A 23,357-nucleotide genomic window follows, 5' to 3' on the forward strand; every position below is an offset into this window, starting at 1 on the left:
TGAAAGAAAAAAAAATCTGAATTAGTCAATGCACATTCCACGATTGCAAATAGAGGGTGCTTTAAACTTCCACCATTACATAAAACTATGCACACAGCCAAAAGCATAGTTGTATCATGATTGGTTTAGTATTTAAACATAAAGGTTGGGATTCAATTAAACAACTCAATAAAAAGAGTAAATAAGACTAAGAAAAGTAGAAAAGAATTGATAAAGAGAAACACTGTCCTTGAAATAGGTTGAGCAGCATAGTACAGTGACAGAGTACTCTGCTCGCCTAGGGTGTGCGAAGCTGTGAGTTCTCTACCAGCACTGAGGCAAAAGGAAACAGCACAAAATGAGAAAGAACACAATTCAGACAGTGGGGCAGTAGATAGGATCAGTCCAAGTACTAGTACGCCTCCCTAAAAATATTAGTAAAATTGACAAACGACTTCCAGGGTTAAAGTAAAACATGTAGGTAGAGTGAGACACAATGTACAAGATGCAGCTCTGGATACCAGCTCCAGGTCTCAGTGAGAGACAAGAGGAAAAGCAGAGCTGGAAAAGCAGATGTGAGATGACCCAAGTGCCGTGCAGATGTTCACTCTCTCCAAAGGAACTATAAGGTGCTCTCACACTTGGAAGAAAGAATGTGTAAAAAAAGATCAAAGAAAATTATCTTTAAAAGTTAAATTAAAGGGATTTGAATATCAGATAGTGAATATGATACTTAGTGAAAGTTATCAGTTATGGAAAGTTTAGAAAACATTTCAAATGATTCTATGCATTCTCTTCTTTGGCCATCCAGAAAATAACATGTTAATTGTGTTTAAAAAAAATCCCAAGAAGATGAGTACTCCTGAGACTTCTGAAATGCATTATGAGAATAAAAATTGGAAAATATATTATATTATTACTTTTAATTAGAGTAAGTCACAGGAAGAAGAAAGATTTATGAAACAGAAAATTATGTTTCTTATGTATGAGAAGGGCGCATCACTTTAGGAAAGGTTCTCTATATTTGGTAGCAATGATGTATTAAAAGTGAAATGTTCTCCAGCAGTAGCACTAGATGTGGAAAGGGTACTTGGAAAGAGTCTACCCCCTGTCCTGATAATGGTCTCAGTAGTCAAGTCATTTCTCAATCATATTAATTGGTTTTTTGGCACCATGACCAAAGTACATTTTATAGACAAAGAAAAGAAAAGATACTTATTTTAGCTGCTGGTTCAGAGGTTTCAGTCTATGGTTTCATGGCCCCATGCACTCTTAAACAAAACAGTATGATGGTAGGATATAGGCAATATAAATTTTTTATGGAAAAAACATTATGTACATCCTATCTAAGAAATCATAGTTTTAAAGGGGGGTTATCTCATAATTACACATATCTGTAAACAGAATATAAGACATCAATGAGATGCATATTAAGGAAGCAATATCAACAATTGTATTCATTTAAAAATTAAAATGTAACACCAATGACTGTAACATAAAACAAACAGGAGTTTAAGTTTAAGTCTAAGTATGTGGAAGTATGTGGAAGTATGGTAGAGCATTATTGAAGAATAGAATACCAATTAGAGATCATTTAACATTAAATACCTGTGAAGCATGGCATCACTGTGGAAAAGATAAAAGATTTGGTAAGAGACTTAGAAACTGCTTCTTAGGGAGTTAGGGTAAAATAGAAGCAAAACCATGATTTCAAGATATTAAAGAGCAGACACTTAAAAGAATGCAAACTCTCTTCGATTTCTCCAGTTACCAACAGAACTGTTGGATAAAGACTTGATTGCTGCAAATTCTGCATACTTACTTGCAAGATAAATGAAGTAGGAACTGAGCTGGAGGCTCTCTACCTGCTCCCAAGCTTCCATTCTCATGCAGTGTGCAGCCCGGCCGAGGACTAATGATGTTATATAGCTGTAAACCCCATGGACTATAATACTAATCTGTCAAGCAAGATGTACCCACTAGTGCAGTAGGGGCATGGCTGTTATGGTGGTAACCAACTATACACTAATGGTACTTAATTCGCAATCCCATAGCTGGGGAAACTTTAGTCCTTCATGGTGATTGTATTGCTGTTTATCAGAATTGGCATGGTACTAAAATGCCTTCCAAATTTATTTATGTCAAGAGAAAACTGGCATGCTGCAACCTTAATAAGAGAAGCTTCTCTGAATATAGAGATGATGGCTGATTGATGTTCTAAGAATAAGGGATCTCTGTGTACAGACCTCCATTAAAGCTGATTGAATATTGTAGAAGAAGGGGAAAAAAATCTAAGAGCCTGAGAATGGAACAGAGAGTGAAATGCTATCTTTCTAAAAGTAATATAGACAATGTAGACATAATCTCACAGCAGCTGCAGTGGTCTACAAATGGCAGAAGACTAGATTCTGTAAATAGTTAATTAGGATCTGGGAGGGACCCATGTATTCCTTCCCCTCTGCTTAACTCTGGGATATCAGTGGATTCTGAGAAGGGTATTAATTGCGTTCAGCTGTGTCTCCACTGATGAGCCGAGCCTACCATGCTTCAGTGAATAATTCCAATCCTATGGTCAAACATGTGATGCTTATTAAACTCAGTGAGTCTAAAACCAAAAGGCATGACTGCGGGGGAAGGGACTTAGTCCTAAATGTGCAAGTGGAAAAGGAGTAGTAAGAGACAAAAATCCCTAAGATCCTCCAATGACAGTCTGTGTAGCCTAAACACCAATTGCTATGGTAAATTCAAAGACAAAAGATGGAATGGATAAAAAGCAAAACAAAACAAAGCACACGCCAAAAAAAAAATCAGAATTATAGCCTATGAAAACAAGTTTGTGGCCAGTCTGGATTGTCTTTAATTTCTTGAGTTTAAGGCAGGTCAACCAGGCAGAAATGTTAACCCAAAACAGAAACCCTCAGCACAGAAATGCCTTATCTAGTAATGGTCTTGGTGGTTAAGAATGTAGAACAAGCAGATAAAGCAGGGACTGACCCACTGGCTTCTCATGTAACTTGGCTCAGTTTTTACAAGTGACTTGACTTCTTGGTCTTTGATTACTATTTGCTGACATGAAGATAATTCTTACATGTATATTGAGAGGATAAGTGAACTGGCATATATGAAGCAATTAGCCCTTGCACACTGTGACCGGTCATCATATTCCTTTACCTTGTGTTACAATATAAATGCTCCAATTTACTTAAGCAACAGGATTAACAAACCTGGCTAAGGGTTTTCATCATCAAATGGAAAAAAAAGAGATGCCTAAAATGCTGTTGGAAAGAGTTATTTGGATTAAAATGGTTTAGAATGCCACACACATGCACCCTGTACATTTATAATCTGGGTAGCTATTTTAAAGAAGAGCCCTCCCAGAGATGAAGTAATTATGGATAGTCATACAGACAGAATATCAGAGATGGGAACTGAGTATAAATCTGTCTGATTTCACAAAGTAGACTCATTGGTGGTGTACAAGAGCATACATGTACCAGACACTAGCTCATTTCTCTAAGTCAAAATGCCCTGAGCTGGAAATTGCAGGGAAAAGGACAACCTTCTTCACTGGAAATGTAAATCTGAAAATGTAAATCACTAAAGGATTTCAGGAAACCCACCTGGTAAGGCTTGTTTAAACCCTGAAATTATCCACCTACTATGACTCAGCAATTCTATCAAGGGGATGTAGTCAGAAATGAATGAATAAGTAGCTTTCTATCAAAAACTCAACACAGCCTACAACTGCGTAAGGTGAATTTAAAGAACCATAACACAATTCATTAAATCTACTTTAAATTTTCTCAAAAAAAAAAAAAAAGAGTATATTGCAAACCAGATTGTGGTACAGGCCTCAAATCCCAGATACTCTGAAGGCTGAGGCAGGAAAATGGCGAATTCAAGCCCTCCGTGGGCTGCAGGTTGAGCTCAGTGCCAAGCTAAACAACTGAGTAAGACCCTGTTTCAAAATATAAAGAAAAACCTAGCTGGGGGAATAGCTCAGCAGGAGAATACTTTCCCAGGTTATCTGACATCTGGTGTTACCAGTGTACATGCACATACCTTTGTATATCTATATAAGTATAATTTCTGTGCATATGGATTAAATCCAAAAAGAGATGCCATCCATTGAACAATCCTGTAGACACCCGACTGTGACTCACCACAATTCATGTATTTTACCTCTGAGATAATGTAGCATTATTTTGTACAATTTATGAAGTAAGAGACAAGAACAGAGGAGCTAAGTATTTTAAACAATCCTCTCCAATCTAACCTTGAAGTCTAGCTAAAATATGAACTCAGTTTTTCTACCTCTAGGGTGTGCTACAGACATTGCTCATCCTATTTCAATTTGTAAAGTAGAAGGTTTTATTTATAAAGAAATTATAAATAAAAAATACAACATACCCAAATTATCTAAAAAATATATTTAATAGTGTAAGTATAAGATCCAAGATGAAACTCAGAATAGGCATTCAGTTTAGAAAGTCATTGTGATGTATGGAATACTCTATTTTTACAAGAGACAGAAATAATTAATTTATATTACAAATTACAGATGCATTTGTAGAAAGGTATTAATTCTGTATTTTTCTTGTGAATGTTATTTTTTATAATCTTCCCCATACCATTTAGAATCATTTGTATGGCTTGTGTGGAAAGAGCTCATATTTTAGGAGGAGTGGCTGAGAAGCCCTCAGGACACCAGGCTTTGTGCCCCTTTTCGAGTCCAGGTCTGAGTTTGCCTTCTGGCACAGGACTAGCTGTGGCGGAGAGAAGTGAGCTGTGGCACGAGGGTCAAGGGAGGGGTGCTGGGACCCTTTAGCTGCCTGGTAGCTGTTCTCTGCTGGGCTAAGCAGAGACTCCTGGGCATACTAATCCCTCATGCTATTTGTAACTCATGCCATTGGACCCACGCCTGATTCCAAGCCGCCTGAAGAATGTGAAGTGCTATCAGATAACGTGTGTTAATTGTCCTCTTGCCAAGCCATGTGTCTCTCCTTGTCATATTTATTGGGGAGCTATTTAGCATGTGCCTTGGCCAGGCAGGCTCAGCTGCTGTACCATGCTGAAGTCAGTCTTTTTTTTTTTTTTTTTTTTTTTTTTTGTCACATGGAATGGAGAATACAGGAAGCTAGCAATCTTCCAAATATTCTGCCTCTTCTAGTTAGAAGGTCAAATAGTGATAGAATCAATATATATTTTTTTTTTTACTTAGGATTTTCATCTTAAATACATGTCTTTCTTCCTTAAGCTCTCCTTCATAGTGACCCTGATTAACTTAGCTAATACATCAGATCAAAGACACTCATGCTGAATCACAATAAAGGTAACTGTTGTTTGGGAAAAATGCAAGTGGGACATTTTTTCTTTGTCCTCCTCGTTGCAGCATATTATGTTCAGGTTATTGCTTTAAAAATCATGCATAGAGCATTCCTTTGACTCAAAAAACTTATCTGTCAACCTTTAAAATGTTTCTCATATTTATTGGGCTTAAGAAAAGCAGTTAATAAACTTTTTATGCAGAAAAACATTAAAGAATTATTATGGTATATATTAAATTGTTATTAACATGATAATTTGTAAGTTAATTTGCAGTTTCACACACACACACACACACACACACACACATATTTTGAATACTTACTGTTCTTATCTCCCTACCACCTTTTTAGCCTATTTTCCTTCCTCTGCACAATTTTTTCACATTCATGTCTGCCCATGTGAGTGTGGCCCATCAAGATTAACCAGCACCATCTGTATGATTGTCTTTGGAAACTGTTCCTTGGGGGCCTGTGGGCTCAGCAGAGGGTATACAGCTAAAGGAAGTGACTTCCTCTCTTCCCAATCTGTGCAGAGCCACAGTTCAGAGGTGAAAGGAGGGGCCTCCCATGCCCTCCATCCCTTCATGGGTAGTTATAGGCTGGCCTAATAACATACATTTTCATAGTAATTTTTTTCTTTGATTCCCAAATCTCAAATTATTAGTTAGTAACAGACTTCCTGGTGCTTTTAAAATCTTTGGATAATTACCAAAGAGTTACCTTTTACCATACTCCAGATGGATGATTTGTATCTCACACAGAACTGAAAATAATCTAAGCTAGGTAGAAATGCTCATTTTTTTCTAGTCATGAAAGGCACTATTCTAAACCATGGAGAATTTATTCCTAATAATTCCAAAAGTATTACTCCCAATATATAATATATATTCCTAATTAGATTACATATCTTTTACATTACCCTGTGAAGATGCCTTGAATTATGGTCTATTATTTTCTTTCTTATCTACAAAGTTGGGTATAGTGTTTATATAATCAGTTTCAAGATTTTACCTTATAGCACTGAAGTTTAATATGTAAGCTGGTATTTTTTTATTGGTTATTTTATTTATTTACATTTCAAATACTATCTCCATTCATGGTTTCACCTCTGCAAACCCTTTATCTCCCCCTCCAGTCCCCACTGCTTCTCTGAGGGAGCTCCCCACCCATCCACTCTTACCTTCCTGCCCTAACATTCTCCTACATTGGGGCATAGAGTCTCCACAGGACCAAGGGCCTCCCTTTGAATTGATGCCAGATAAGGCAATCTTCTCCTACTTAAGCAGCTGGAACCATGGGTCCCTCTATGTGTACTCTTAGTTTGGTGGTTTAGTCCCTGGGAGCTCTGGGGGTTCTGGTTGGTTAATACCATTGTTTTTCCTGTGCTGTTGCAAGCCCCTTCAGCTCCTTCAGTTTTCTCTAATTCCTCCATTGGGGAAATGGTGATCAGTCTAATGGTTGGCTGCAAGCATCTGCATCTGTATTGGTCAAACTCTGGTAGAGCCTCTCAGGGGACAGCTATACCAGACTCCTGTCAACAAGTGATTTTTGGCATCAGCAATAGTGTCTGGGTTTGATGTCTGTAGGAGGGATGGATCCCTAGTTGGGACTGTCTCTGGATGGCTTTTCTTTCAGTCTCTGCTCTACTCTTTGGCCCTGCATTCCTTTAGACAGGAACAATTCTGTGTTAAAATTTTTGAGATGGGTGGATGGCCCCAATCCTGAACCAGGGGCCATGCCTAACCTCTGGATATGGTCTCTACAGGTTCTCTGAGAATCTTAGTTTGATGGGAATGCAGTCTTTGCAGAAGTAAGCACAAAAAAAATTCTTCAAATCAACATGAGGACCCATTTCCTTTTATTGTGAAATTAAAATGATTCTTCTGGATGAGTTGACAGTGGTTTCAAACTTTAGGCTTCAGCTATCTTAATACTGTAAATAAGAATTCACACAGATTCTTAATTCTAAATGTTCTTTGGCTGTATTTTAATTTTCCAATTGTATAAAGTTGTTAAATTTTAATATGAAAAATAATCTTCAGAACTCTCACTATAAATCCTGAGCATGGTCTTTGATGTGCTATGTACATGTTTAGTATTTATGTAATACTATCATGTGGGAGTTGGGCACCTAGCATTTCAGACCAACTTTTCATCCTCTATTCAAGTGTTGACAGTTTACTTACACAATAGAACTGGAAAATATTGTCCAGAACATTCTCTTCTGTTTTAGTCTCAGTATTTACAGTGATGCCACATGTGTAAAAGCATCATCGTTGATTTTCATTTTGAATATTATATAGCCATAAAAGGGGCATGTATAAAATAATGTCATGAAATTGCATTGGTAGCTAAAAAATAAGCTTATAGAATTCATGTAGTTTTTTCTCAGTTTTTTTTAAATTTTATTTTCTATATTCTTTGCTTACATCCCAAATGATTTTCCCTTTCCCGGTCCCCCACTCCCCATAAGTCCTCTTCTGTCCGCCTGTTCCCCAATCAACCCCCTCCCACTTCTCTGTCCTGGCAATCCCCTGCAATGCTGCATCAAGCCTTTCCAGAACCAGGGCCCTCTCCTTTTTTCTTCTTGGGGAATTCATGTAGTTTTAAGATCAATTTTTTAAATTATCATTAATCTTTTTTTTTTTTTTACAATCCAGTCATTATACCATCCTGGTCTGACTTCTGTCAGTTCCTTATCCCATTCCTTGTCCCCCCCAGTCTCCGAAAGGATATCCCCCACAACCCCACTCCTGTCCACCCTGCCAGGCCTCTCCACTCCCTGGGGCCTTAAGTTTCTCAAGGGGTAGGGGCATCTTCTCTCACTGAGGCCAGACTTCTGCTGTATATGTGACAGAGGCCTTAGACCAACTCCTGTATGCTGCCTAATTGGTGGCTCAGTGTTTGAGATATCTCAGGGTTTAGGTTAGTTGAGACTACTGGTCTTCCTATGGGGTCGCCCTCCTCCACAACTTCTTCCAGCCTTTCCCTCTCTCAGCCACAGGGGTCCTTGACTTCAGTCCATTGGTTGGGTGTAAGTATCTGTCTAGGTCAGCTGCTTGTTAGGCCTCAAATTTTAAATACTTTTTAAGTCTAATTTTTATGAATATAAAGCTTCAGTTAAAAAAAAGAGAGAGAGAGACATAGTTAGATATGTGCCAAATCCTATTTAATTCCTGATCCAGGAAAGGGATTGTGATATTTATATATATTCAAGAAGCATAGAGGTTTTTAGTTTTATAATTTTCAAACATTTAATATTTGTGTATTCTAACTTCATATTCTATTAAAGTAGTAAATGTTGCATTGTATCTCTGTTTTTGATGATATCTTTAATGTTCCTACATGGATTCTGAATTTTGCTGACACAATGGTAGGGACATTGAGTAACAGGAAATGGTCATTTACCAACTTTAAAAAAAAAACTCCTTCTACGAAATATTTTTATATGGACACGTCTTGTTCTTTTATTGACCTTCCCTCGCCCTTAAGAAGTCATGGAAAATTTAAGATAACATTACAAGAACTGAGGACAGAAACAAATCGACGTTGGAAGCACTTCAGCTTGGCAAATTGACATGCTGTTTTTGTATTTATGTCTTTCAACTTTAACACCCACAATTTATTAAGTGAGACTCCGAGCCAGAGCGGAAGCCGAGAATCCTGTTTGGACACCGTTGAGGAAGGAAGCCGGGACTTTATGGGGCAACCCCCTTCCTCTCAGCCACTGACCAGGAAAGCCATCTTTCCGTATGAAAGCCATTCAAGCTGAGAGGTGGGGTGCTTTGGGAAGGAAGATGACCTCTCCCTTGTAAAGTGGAATTGCTGTTTCCCCACAGTGGCTTACTCAATGCATTTCCACCAGTGTTTATAAGAACACTTGTGTGAATGATTGTGGTGACAGCAATAGTCATTTAAAATATGGCTCAGATTCCTGGCCTTCCAGGTTCCCAAGTTGTTTGAATTTTTAAGCACTACAGTCACAAATAGAATGTCTGATAAGCTCAGGTTGTGCTGAGGCTCTTTTGGACTGGAGTATGTTTCCAAAAGGCCACACGTGCCAACAGCTTGTCTACCACTACCTCTCTGTACAGAAAGCATGGCCACCCTCAATCTGAAGACAGAACAAGGAATTCTTTAGTTAGCGTGCTTTCAAGAGAGCCCAACGGCTTTCTGAACTGCCATGGGAAGGGTTTGCTCAGATATCAAACATTCTGGGAATGGATGGCCACTAGCACAGTGCGTGAAGTGCTTTGACCTGCAGGATGGAGGTCAGGGGCACTTGGTGCTGTCAAAGTTGTATAGGCATGTTGTGTCTCTTGATTGACTTGGGACCTTGACCTTAACTTCAGCTAAGCTTTGATTTAATCAGTTTGAATTGTTTCGTGGCCAGGGAATCACAGATAGCTAGATAATAAAAATTAGTTCCTTTAGTCATTTCCTTATGGTTCTTCAATCTTCTTTGGGAATGGTTTATAATTAAAGTAAAGCTGGGAAGAAGAGAGAGTTCTCTATTTTCTTCCCGTGTTAGCATTTTGTGTTACTATGTTGCATTTGCCAGCACCAGAACATCAACAACAATAGTATGTTATGAATAAGGAAACTTGGGTCCTCATTTGGATTTTATCTGGTTCTTCATTAATATAATTTTTTCCTCTTCCAGGAACTAGTGCATGGTACTAGATACATTTAACTATCCTAGAGTCCTAGTCTTTTCTGATTCATAACAGTTTTCTATTCTGTCATTATTTCCCCCATGACTTGACAACTTCTAGAATTATTTCTAGAATAATTGAGTCTATATCATATTTGAGTATGTGGAAAAGTATAATCTCCAGAAAGGGGGTGTGCAGTTTCCTGTTATTGTGTCATAATCTGTACCACAAGGTTACTGTCAACATACCACTTTAAGCTAATGGTTTATCTTCCTATCAATATAATTTCACTCTAAATCAAAAGTTGATTAATCTTATAGTTAGTACCTGTCTAAAACTTACTTTGTGTGTAATCATACGGTAGTAAAAAATCAGACCACTGTAAAAACTGGAAATATATTACCAAGTCATGTTAGTAGATACAAAATGAGTTGTAAAATACATTTTTGCAGAGGCAAAAAATTTAAATACCTTTCCAACTTTGTCAAAGTTAGTTTTGGTTTTGCCATTGAAAACACACACAGATCATATCACTAATCTATACTTTGCCTTTTATTCCTAACAGATTAGAGATGGACAACCAAATTGTTTTGTGTTGAAGAATAAAGATTTAGAGCAAGCTTTTAAAGGGCTTATTTACTTAGAGTTGGACCTCATATATAATCCGGTAAGTGCCCCTAGGATGTGCCCAGATTTTCAGTACCTAAAACACATGGTGCTCAGCCTGTGCAGACTCAGATTAATGTCAAAGATTTCAAAATTTAAGCTTGAGAATGGGTGAGGTTGTATTTAAAACTCAGTCATAAAATCCATGCTGAATGTTCCAGGTTGAGCCAGCAAGATTGATGAGGCTTAAATTCTCAATAGTCAAGGGAATAGTTAAACATAAAAAAAGAAAGAATAGGCTTTGCTTATCTATAAGTACATATATACTTTGCATATCTATATGTATCTACAGATTACATAAAGAGATGATATATTATACAAAAATATAATCCACTCTAGAAACATAGTTTATGTCACACATCATCTACATATAATATATACTGTATCTGTTTATTCTATGATATGCAAGCTGTATAGTTCTAAAACAATGTATATCATAGCTTTCATATCTCTCTATATATCTCTGTATTCATAAATTCTCAATAATGCTGAAATTGTGCTAGAGTCATCAATATGAGTGCGTTCGTCCCAGTTTCTTCCTCTTCTGCTCAAACAGATTATCTGTACAGTTTGCAGGTGTGGTGACCTCTCCCAATCTACTGCACTTATGTATAGATTATTTACAATTACTGGAGGTAATGGGATTGTCTGTGAAAATGTTTTTATGGACTGAGAACTGCCCTTCCTCTTTGAGGTATAATTGCCAAACATTTAGTTTAAGTATGAGAGAAGAAATTTTTGTCATTTAGATTAGTCTGAAAATGTAGGAAGCTAAGTGCTCATCCTGGTCTCAGAAGTTCAATACTTCTGTGGTTTTAGCCAAGTGGTGACCAGACCATCCATGGTCCAGCCTGGCTTAACAGTGATTGTATGGTCGTGAGACTCAGGAAACTGCCCAAGAGTGACTTGGACCCACCACTTTCTGGCCCATGGCCATTACCTGTGGGTTATAAGGTCTCATTTTTTGTGATCTTTTCTCAGCTACTCAGAGAATGAAGTCTGTGATGCTGCCCTTGTAACAACTATGTTTTTCCAGGTCAAAGCAAGTATCAGGACCTTCACTCCAAGAGAAAAACGCTTTGTGGAAGACAGCCGCAAGCTGTCCAAAAAGGTATGTGCCGTCCACCACCTGGCCTTGGAGTCCCTTCAGCAGCATCTAAGTTCTCCTTCATCATTGCTGGCTTCTATTTCATTTGTCCTCTCCTCTCTCTCCTTTCTCATCTGGACTGCTCACTTTTCACTTCTTTCTCTTGTTTTCTCTCTCAAGGTCAGCAAGGAGTGGCTTAATCGGAATTCTTGGGAGGAAAGGAAGGAGGAGGGTGTGAGCTCTGCAGTTCTTTAAAAGAGACGCCCTCAATGTCTTTGTCCCTTCCACTGGTGGCAGTTTTCTTTCTCCCCTTCACAGCTGAGGAAAAGTGCTTTCTGCTTGTCCACAGGAAGGAATTCCCCAGGGGTCTTTGGAAGCTTCTAGGTTCAGATTCCCCTAGGGCTGAGTTTATTCCCTGTGTTTAAATTTAGGGTGTGTTTTTGTCCTACCCCATATGGAATTAGCTGTCTCTCTTTCTGTTCATTGTCTGGAATTCTTTTCTTATCATTTTAACAAAAAGTAAAAATCCAGGATTAGGGAGAGGATCTTCACATTAAAACTGAGGGAAAAAAAAAAACAAAAAAAACCCCATGACCTCTGCATTTCTCTCTTCTGAGCCCCTCCCTGTCCTCTTTAGATACAGGCCAGGATTTCAGTCAGTACCCATTGTTCCTCTGCAGTTGTGTAACAAAGAACTAAGTGTCCCCCCTTTAAAAGTGTTTATTACTTCCACAGCTTCCTCTGGGGTGAGCAGCTGTGCATGACACAAAGCAGTTAAATATAAAGCCATCTTCTCTTCCTTTTGTTTCCCATGAACTTCTGGGCACCTTGCTGCGGAAGGGACTTAGCAGTCTTTTGGAGGAAAGTATCTGAATGTTTTTGTTGTGGTACTGCAGTCATTTGAGTGCAATAGTCATTGCATGTAATCCGAGTCTATGTCTTCATTTTTATTATTATTATTATTTTTATCTTTTGCTCTGTTTACTTGAAAGTTAAAACCTAAGTGGAGGTAGGCAGGGTGACAGCTTTGCAAGCAAATCAAAATACTGTGCCTCCCAGTGGGAGAAAAGACATTTCCTTTACAAAACACTGTGGCCACTGGGGTGGCTTTGGTTCTGAGACTTGAGGAGAGAGCTGGGGCTAAATTCCCTGGGTGTGTCAGGACCCTCCTCCACCAGTGCTGAACAACATTGGGTTACCTTAGGTTACAAAGTTGAATGTTTTACTTTTGAAACGAATATTTAAAACTACCTATTATAAGATAGGTAGACAGTTCTTTAAAGACATGAATTCTTATAACCACCTGTAAAGTTAAAGCAATGCCAAACGTACTTTGGGAGAAAGGTTGAAAACTATGTAGAACATGGTAGAGTTTGGAAACAGGGGTGTGTGTGTGTGTGTGTCTAGATTCCATTTCTACAACTATGCTTTTTGGACTAAGAAAGTGATAATGGCAGGCCTCTCCTACTGGTCTTCTTTCCATCTGCAGCCATACTAAATAACAACTCGACACTCATTCTAACTCTGTCTCTATTTTATTCTTTCCTGCTCTGTCTCTCTCTCTCTCTCCTTACAATACCATGCACAGATATATATACATGTGCTGTCCCATGCATGTGCATGCACACAGTATTCATATATACCATTGCCAGGTTGCTGCAGCTCTGTCTGACAGCTGAGTTGTGTACTGAACATTGTTAAAACAAGCTATTTTTTTTTCCTCTTACAAAATGAGCCAAACACAGATTGGATGTGCTTGTTGCCTATGGATGACAATAGGACTTTATATATTTTTTTAAATTGGTACTAGACATAATACAATTTCGACAGCTACAGCAACTGATCAAACAGAATATCCAGAGCATGTAAAATCTAACTCTGTTTTTCCATCTTTTTTTTTTAAACAGATATTATCAAGAGATGTAGATCGCGTAAAAAGACTCACTATGGCTATATGGAACACAGTGCAGTTCTTCAAAAGCTGCTTCCAGTGGGAGTCCACATTAAGGAGTTCAATAGCTTTTGTGGTAAGTTTTTTTTTTTAATATGTTCATTTTTTTTCTGTTTATTTGCATGCATTCATCTATCTAAAATATAACATATAAGATTAGACTTTTAAAAACCATATCTGAGTAAAAGTTACCCATAAGAATTCTTTTAAATTATTCAAAGCTATCCATATATTATTTCTTGTGGAGCTTAAAAGAGCCAGTATTTATATGTTTCTGTGGTGTTATTGAAACATATTTATCTAGTCTTTACCTGGCCATTAATAACTTTCAAAATGGCAGCTGGAAACAGTATGACTAAATTAGAACTAAATTGTTCTACTTTAGTTTTTTAGCAAATCATTTAAAAATTCAGTTTTAAAAATTATGCACACCAAGCTTTAGATATAATAGATCATGGCAAATTAAAATGGGGCTCAACACCATAATTGAGAAATACTTGTATATATGAGATACACGAATTTTCTTAGAACATTGTCCCATGCTCATGAGCATAATAATATCATAGTGTTAAAGAGCTGCAAGAGATTACAAAATCTCCTGACAGTATATCACTGAGAGTTGAGTCTTTGAAGAACATCTTCATTGGCACTATAGCATTGCTTGGCATCTCTTATTTGTAAATGGACTGGTCCTTAAGCAGATTGATAATGTCAGCTATGGGGGGAGATTAAGATTCCAGATTCCTTTTATGTGTTTTGTATCTGGTATTAATGGTGAATTTCTATACAGTTTCTATACAGTTATATAAAAAATTAAAATATAGTTCTAGACTGTATATAACATGATCCATGACAAATTAGATTTCTCCTATCTCGTGTTGACAGTACATCCTCAATATTTTCTTTTGCCTTGTGTTGTATGTTCAACCTTAATTTACATGATGTGTATATTACATGAATATATGTATGAGATAATATAATACAACAGTCACATATATAATATCTTATATTCATATATAAATTATTGAGTACTATATGAATTGAATACAAGTGTATATATAAATACATGTGTATTTATATATGAATACAAGATATTAGTGCTTTATTGTGATCTCAAAGTTATTTTCACATATTTTATAGAACCAATATATCAACTCCATGAGAGACTTTTCTGTGACAGTGGGTACCATTTTGATTGGATTGTTTTCATTTTGTATCACTTCAGGACGTCTGTGTGTCTCTCCTTGTCCTGACATTTCTTTAGCCATCTCTGTGTCTTACACCCTACTCAGCTGGTGGCTTCATTATTGGGTTCCTCTTCCACCTCCCAGATCCACATCCTACCCAGATTCCCTTTCAAAACTTTCCATGGACTGTTGTGTACAATTCTGGCCCTCAGAGGAAAGTGGACACAGTTGGTGCCTGCTTCCCGCCAGCGCTCTGGCCAGCCGTGTGAGGAGTAGAGGATTTCCCCCTTCTTTTTTCAATTGAGTTCTGGCTCTGAGACTTTAGAAAAACAGATCTGTTGCCCTGGATTTAGTAAGGGGATGACAGAAATGATTAATGGGCTGCCGGCCTGATCTGAAGAAAGATTAAAACAAATGAAGGGAAACAGGTTGTCCGGTAAAGAGTACTTCTGGACAGGAAAGGAGCCTTGACAGGGGGCCTCTCCTCCCTGCCTCTGCTCTGGGTGAGTCCTCTCTGCTGGGTACCAACTCAGAGAAGAGCATTCACCAGGCTGTTAGAAAGAAACTGTGACAATGTTCCTTGGTAGCAAGGGCTCCCAGACAGACAGACAACAGTACTGTTCTCTCCTACCTGATTTATTGTAGCCTAATGTACAAGGGTACCTGGGCTTATGAGACTGTGACAGATTCTACTGTTTGTGTAAAAGGTATATATTTCAATACAGCACTAGAAAAGAGCAGATTTAGTCACAAACACTGTAGAGTAAGCTTGTTGTGCCCATGTACTCAAGCATCACAGATTCAACCAGGCACAACTAGTCTTAAAAACTGCATCTGCACTAAACAAGTACAGACATTTCTCTTATCTTTACTTCTCATATAAAACACAGTATCACAGCTCTCTGTATTTGATTTTCATTTTATTTTATATTATAAGCAATTTAGAAATATATTAGAATATATATATATATTAGTCCAATTGATGGCATTGGATGTAAAGTACTTGACTATCTGTGGGGGTTGGGAGTCTACAGAGGTGTTTTTCCCATAAACCTCAATTATGTTATTATGTTATTATGTTATGTTATTATGAAGGATTACTGTATATACAAACTGTATTGCTTGTCTTGAGTGTACTGTACTGACATGCATTGAGACACATTTTCCTTTTAATTTGAAACATCATGTGCAAAAATTTGTACGATATGCATGGTGCCTAGCCATGGTGGATCTCAGAGACACCAAGACTCTGCAAGGAGGATTGTTTCTGCCCCAAAGCTGATGAAATGCGGTTTTATTAAACCCTTTCTGCTATGATATGCTATCATTAGAATTATCCCTATAGGGCTTTGGCTCTTTAAAATACAGGACTATATTGTAATAAACTTAAAGAACAGAATGATGAGTGCACGCACGCACGCACGCACGCCCCCCCCCACACACACATAAATGCACACATGTGTGCATTTGCCCCTTCTGTTTTTGTTGTTAAAATTACCTCATGAGCGGTTAAGCCCTTTTTGAGGAGCATATTTTGTTTATAACGTAGACTAAGGGCTTGTTAGTTACTTGTTAGAACTGCACACATAGGAATGCCACTGGGTATGCTGCTGTACCCTCCAGTATGTGGAACTCTGTCATAGATTGTCTATCAGCAGAAAGTTAGCTCCTCATCTAAGTTGAGCCAGCGCGATGCGAGGAGGGTGAGCGAAGGAGGCTCAGCATCCTTTCTGTCTGGCCTTCCTCACGAGGATGCCATGCATTTCATCACTGGTACCCACTGATGGTTCTGCTGTTGTCTAGTCTGGGCAGAGCACTGCTGCTTCTTATTTATGGACTTGTTACTTCTTTCATGTTCTACCTCCTGGCTTAGATGTTACAGGGCAGAACAGCTTTGTGGGTGTCTGAAGCACTGGTTTAATCTGAGAACTTATTGCGAGACTGATTCTGCTTGAAAAGCCCTTATGTCCTAATGAAAACGAGGATAAGAGATAGTTTCGTGCTACTGGAGGGATGAAAAGAACAATTTTGGCCAGCTTATCCATGATAGGACTTTCTCTGTCCTTGCAAGTATAAAAAGTAATACCAGCACACTAGATACTAAGAGGAGAAAGAAAAATACTTTTATCCTCTGTTTGTTCAGAAAATGGTCTACTAACTTGATATTCTTTCCTGTTCTTTGAGATGAGATAAAGCCTGTATTTTGTAGACTGATGTTTAGTATAGGCTGCCTACTAATATTAAGACCTCAGGGAAGCAAGCCATGCATTTTTCTGGGATTCCTGTGAGTATGTCTACATAGATCATCCCCTGTCGGAAGCTTCAGTTTAAAACTAAACCAGCTTTTAAAGATCTAATTCCAGGGAGTCTAGTTAGAAGTAGATAGGCAGACATGGGAGAATTTATCATGTTAGATTATCTAAGCAGAAACCTGATGTACTCTAGGACTTACCCCTTCATCCTGTGTGGGTGGCTGCATCCCGATTGCTAAGGGATGAATGCAGTCCTGAATAATTTCCTGGTACCTGCCATGTTAAAATTGCTGTGTGTTGTTGAGTTTGTCATTGCAAAAATTTAAATCAAAGAAGTGGCCCTCAGTTTGAGAAAGATGACATGGGCAGAATAGTTGGAAGGAAGGGATACGAATGAGAAGTGTTTCAGAGAAGAAATGGAATGGGGAAGGGGAAGTGATGTCACTATATTTTAATTTACAATATATTTGACATTACTTAAAATATAATATCAAGGACAAATAGATAAAATGCAATAAAGTATATTTTATAAATGTTGACTTTTCATTTTATGGAGAATATTCAAAACATTCCACATCATGTTTCTTGCCTCAGTGTGTTTTGTTAGGCAGAATATTTCAAAGAAAGCTCATATTCTATCTTTAGAGGTTTTATTCTCTTCATTGAAGTCTGCTAAATATTTTCATTCATTGTTCTCTCCAAGCCTTAAATTTATTATTCATGTTAAATTAACTATGTAGTTTCCCTCTTGAACAGGTCACATTCTTGACTTTCTCAGTTGAAAACCAATATAAAGTACTAAGTTATTAACAGAGAAGAAATGGGCCAAACATATTAGATAGGAGTAAGTACGTCTGCTGCACACTGCTCTCTGAATAGATTGATAAATGTGGTATTTATCCATGTGTGCATGGTTATTCCCGCACTGACCTTGGACTCTAGGATACTGTGAGCTCAGGTTACCGCTTTACTCATTGGGTGTAGTTATGCCAAGCATTGCTTACATGTTAACTCCGTGAGTCTTTATACAACCCTGCAGGTGTAGATGTGAAGCTGTGCCCCTCTTTCTCACAAGTGAAACACGTGAGCCTATGAAGTAGAATGTTGGCATTTGTGTGCTTTTAGGAGGCAAAGAGGGGATTGAAACTCAGGTCATCTGGGTTTAGAGAGGACCTGCCTCCTTCCAGGGCTCAATGCTGCTTACCACTGGTTCTCAGATGCAATGCCACTGCTGTCTTTGGTTTATTCTCTTATGCTAGGAGCAAGCTTAGTGATTGTTTCAGAACCACATTGACAGTGTGTGCATGGCGGAAACACTTCTTCCAAGGTGCTGAGAGATCGATACCCGTGTGGCCCGGTTCTCTGTCAGCTGCTATGCTCAGAGTAATGAGGCTAAAATTAAAAACGGTAAAAATGTTTATGAGATAAAATTCAATAAGATAAAAAATACCACTAAGGAACAGTTACAGCCTTGGGAATTATGTGATCAGTCTTGACGTTGGAACCCATGTTCACCATCTAAAAAGTACTAGTTCTATATGAATCCCTATTTAGAATGTCATTTCTCCTACTTTGGGAGGGTAATCTTAGGTGATTCATATGTATTTTCAGAGAAAGCATGAATGATGGCTGGATAAAACTAATGGATTATGCAAGGAATTTGTACTAAATTGTACAAACCTTCAGATTATTCTTAATATAACCAGTAAATAAGCAGGCATTTCTGTTGATGACTCCCTACCCCTAAAATCTCTATGGCAGCACATCATTTGATAATGGATTAATGCAAACAAAAATAGTTTAGCATTGTGATATTATGTAGAATACTGTAGAATCAATTATATATATATATATATTTAAAGATGTGAGTTTTGTTATCACATAAATACATTTTTTCATGTGATGAAATAGTATTTACTAAGAGATGTTCTAATTACAAGGAAACTTTAAGTAACAAAGATCTCATGGTGCTTTTAAAACTATGGTTGCCTTTCTGGCATTGTGTCTTTCCAACAATATTTCAGAAAGACACCTACTGTATTGAGAGAGGCTAGCGTGCCTAGGCATTGATGGATTCCTAGTTTTATTAAATTTTTTCTTTAGACATTTGCAGTTAAAAAGTAATCTAAATCTACCATATATCAATGGACATCTTCATAAAGCTATGACTTTAACATCTGTGACTTTTTCTCCCAAACTTTTAAGTGTAAGAAAATGAAGAATTTTTCTTAAGTTGACAGGCCTTGTAATATGATATATAATTTAAGTGATCAATCAACACCTCAAATAAGGTTCAACGTACAACTCCATTTCTTAGTCAAAGGCGGTGTTTAACATTTATAGAATCCTTTGCAATTTGAGAACCTACCATATTAAGAAGGATAAACTAATTTCACTTTGAACTTACACAATAGTAATAATGGAACTAGCCATCTCAGCATAAAACAGTGTAACACACACATACACATGCACACAGACACACACAGACACACAGACACACACACACACCAACTCAGCACAAACAACATGAAGGCAAAGCGGTTTACATTGGCTTGGAGTTGGAGGGTACTACTGCCCATCCTACTGCAGAATTCAAGGTGCCAGGAACTTAAAGAGGTAGTTGGTTATATGGCCTCTGCATCTAGCTGACAGAAACTAGAAAGGATGGCTGCTGGCACTTTGCTCACTGCTTCTGTTTTTTATTTAGACAAAGACTACATACAGCCCATGGAATGGGTCCTATCCATAGTCAAGTCAGGTCTATTCAGTGAGCTCATTTTGTACCCCCATCCCCCAGGAATGCCTAGAAATGTGTCTCCATGGCTATTTAGAGCCTGTTAAGTTAGTAAACATTATTAACTATCACAATGACCATGATTTCTCTGGGGCATTGAGATTTATCTTAATTTGGATAGTAGGTACAGTTCTGGTCTTGCTTTTGATGCTGGGCTCCTTACATGGTGCCATTCAGATGGCTTTTTGACAATTTAGATACGGGCTCACAGTATCTGAAACATTTAGCTTTTCTGTTAAGCAACATCACTAGCTTATTTGTAACCAGCTGTACTCTTTCGGTGGCAGTCTCCATACCTACTGGAAGCCATCACTGTTCATGTGGCCCATGCCTATGCCCTCAGAAGTTAAAGATAAACAATTTTGTTTGTTATAAGAGGAAATGAAAATAAACATAAGGTTTTAAGACATTTTAAATGTATGTACACATGTAACATGTATCTGTATGATATAAAGTTTATAGTTTTGACATGTCATTTATTTTAATACTGATACAATGACTTCTCACATCTTTAGCATGGAAGACGACCTAGCCTGCTTTCCAAAAACATTTTAATGATTTTTTTCTCTAACAATTTTTAAAAGAAGAACAATTCATCATTCCACATCATGATTATAATTTTTACAACATAATTGCACCTTCTATTGACAACTTCTCAGGCATTAACTAATTATGCCATTTAATAAAATTATAGTAATTGCATTTAAAAGATGGAAGATGTAAAAGGACACTATTAGATATTTTAGCATATTTTCATGTTTATGTTTTCAAACTTATAATTGAATTGTGCTACCAGACAGAACCATAGAATATGTGGGCTGAAGTCACTTGGTATTTTAGAGCTGCTAATTTTGACTCATAAGAACCAGGTCTTTATTATTCTAATCCTAGAGCAGTACATACTACCATGTTTACACAGGCATGCTAGATAGTAAGAGAATAATTAACTCCATCCAAGAGATTTTTGCACTAGCCCCTACACTAGACCTTTGCAATACTGTTACCTGTCCTGATTGTTCTCTTAGGGTAAACTTTGAGCAGCTATTTCTCTTTGAAGTTGAAAATAGCATCAGATGTATATACAAGGACAAGGTGTGTGTGTGTGTGTGTGTGTGTGTACATGTGCAAGTGACACACACACACACACACACCCTCCCTCCTCTGAGCTTTCTGTTCGAAGTCCTGCATCTTACAGATCCATCTGAACTCACACTACTTTAATCTCCAGGAGTATGCTCTTTTGAGCTTGAATGTGGTTCTTATGTTAGAACCTTAAAGCATAGCTGAAGAGAAGATTCTAACTCTTTTGTGTAGCTAATGATTAACTAACTGCCTTCTTGACCATCATCCTCCTTTGCCATTATACCTCATTCCCTTCCCATTACTGCTGATGGTCCAGCGGGTTTACTATAGTTACATATGGAGAAGCAAATATGCACTTCTCATATTATATAGCTGTAGTTCCAACAAAATTCCATCTCCTGTTTTCTTTTTTGTTTTTCCTATATAAATACTCCCCTCTTAATTTATTATTTTATTACCTACATGTAACTATTTTTTATTATTTTTTATTAGATATAGTCTTTACTTACACTTCAAATGATTTCCCCTTTCCTGGTTCCCCCCTCCCCCAAAAATTCCATAAGCCATCTTCCCTTCCTCAGTCAACCCCCCCCCCCCCCACTTCCCTGTCCTGGTATTCCTCTACACTAGGGTATCAAGTCTTTTCAGGACCAAGGGCCTTCCCCCATTTGGTGTCCAACAATATCATCCTCTGCTGCCGATGTGTCTGGAGTGTGTGCACTCTCTGTTTGATGGTTTTGTCCCTGTGAGTTCTGGGAGTACTGGGTGGCTCATATTGTTTTTCCTCCTATGGTTGCAAACCCCTTAAGCTCCTTGGGTCCTTTCTCTAGCTCCCCCATTGGGCACCCTGTGCTCAGTTCAGTGGCTGGCTGAGAGTGTGCCCCTCTGTATTTGACATACACTAGCAGAGCCTCCCAGGTGACAGCTATATCCAGCTCTGGTCAGCAAGTACTTGTGGGCATCGACAATAGTATCTGTGTTTTGTAACTGTATATGGGATGGATCACTAGGTGGGGTAGTCTCTGGATGGTCTTTCCCCCAGACTGCTCCATAGGTTGTGTCTTTTTATTCCATACCCTTTCTGTATACTCTTTCTTTTCTGCCTCCCTGCTTTACCCTCAGACCCCTCCTTACTCCTTCTATGCATCTTACTTTCTGTTTCTATTGATGTGATAAAATACTTCTTTGCAGACACAGCAGATGGAAGAAAGGGTTCCTACTGACTCTTAGTTGAAGGGTCCAGACCATCTTAGCATGGAAGTCAAGACAGCTGGAGCCAAAAGCAATTGATCACCTTGATCCCCAATCAAAAAAGTCAGCAGTGAATTCCTATGCCCAGGTCTCTTTATATAGACCAGTATCCCACCAAGTGACTGGTACTACCCACAGTGGGTTGTTCTTCCCACTTCAATGAATACAATTAAAATAATCCGCCCAAGGCATACTCAAGGCCCAACTCCTGGGAGATTTTAGACCAAGTTGACAACCCTAAACACCATACTTTGCCTTGATTTTGTTTTCCTTTACCTTCCTTCTCCCCTGTATTTCAAACAAAAGGTACCACTTTGACTATGGCAACATCAAATGAAAAAGAATCTTTGAGAACCAATTTGGCTAAGAAGCATAGAACAATTTTTTTTTAATAAGTCACAAATAATGGTAGAAGTTATTGCAAATACTAACGGGTATTGATGTTGTTCTTGAAAAAGCCTAATTTACAGTGTTTCATTGTGTAGTGTATGTTTTGAAGTAACAAATGCCAAGATGCATAGTAATCAGTTATTCCTCCACCAGTGAAGTGAGCCAGTTCAAATCACATTAGATTAGATTATTGGGAAGGTTCGTTGGGAAGCTGCTTTTGGGTGCGATCACTAGTCCCAAGGACTAAGGCCAGGGTAGTTGCCATAGGGATGGGGGTGGGGTGAAGAGGAAGAGTGCACATGCAGAGAAAGAGGAAAAAGAAAATGAGAGAGAGAGAGAGAGAGAGAGAGAGAGAGAGAGAGAGAGAGAGAGAGAGATTGAGTGCAAAATCGCAAAATGGTCTTGATTATTTAGGGAAGTGCCTATAGGGGAAGGGCAGCCTAGCTCCGGGGATGGAAAGTCTAAGGTTGGGGGCAGGGTACACCGGTAGAGACTGAGGGATGCTGGGAGAAGCTAGAGGCCAGGTCTGCTTTTATACTTAAAATATTCACATAAGTCCCTTGTCCCAGGGTCCAAAACTAAACACATGGTAGGCCCTGTAGTGAATGTTCAATTACTAATCGCTTCCAGGGACTCAATATGCCTATAACCACCAAATCCCAAAGCATGGTCTGCCACCCTCAAAGCTATGGTAGCTGTCTTCATACTTTCCTAGCTAAGGTTCTTTACATCAAA

General features: G+C 38.2%; 1 protein-coding gene across 3 annotated transcripts in view; it reads left to right on the forward strand.

Moving 5' to 3' along the window:
• Positions 1–23,357, forward strand: part of Mctp2 (multiple C2 and transmembrane domain containing 2) — a 230,825-nt gene that overhangs the window by 135,887 nt on the left and 71,581 nt on the right. For all 3 annotated transcript variants that reach the window (XM_052160741.1, XM_052160751.1, XM_052160753.1), the window contains 3 exons: positions 10,527–10,628; positions 11,664–11,738; positions 13,622–13,741. In XM_052160741.1, the coding sequence (XP_052016701.1) occupies positions 10,527–10,628; positions 11,664–11,738; positions 13,622–13,741 (297 nt within the window). The remainder of the gene's footprint in view (positions 1–10,526; positions 10,629–11,663; positions 11,739–13,621; positions 13,742–23,357) is intronic.

The sequence above is a fragment of the Apodemus sylvaticus genome, chromosome 1 (assembly GCF_947179515.1).
Source record: "Apodemus sylvaticus chromosome 1, mApoSyl1.1, whole genome shotgun sequence".
Taxonomy (NCBI): domain Eukaryota; kingdom Metazoa; phylum Chordata; class Mammalia; order Rodentia; family Muridae; genus Apodemus; species Apodemus sylvaticus.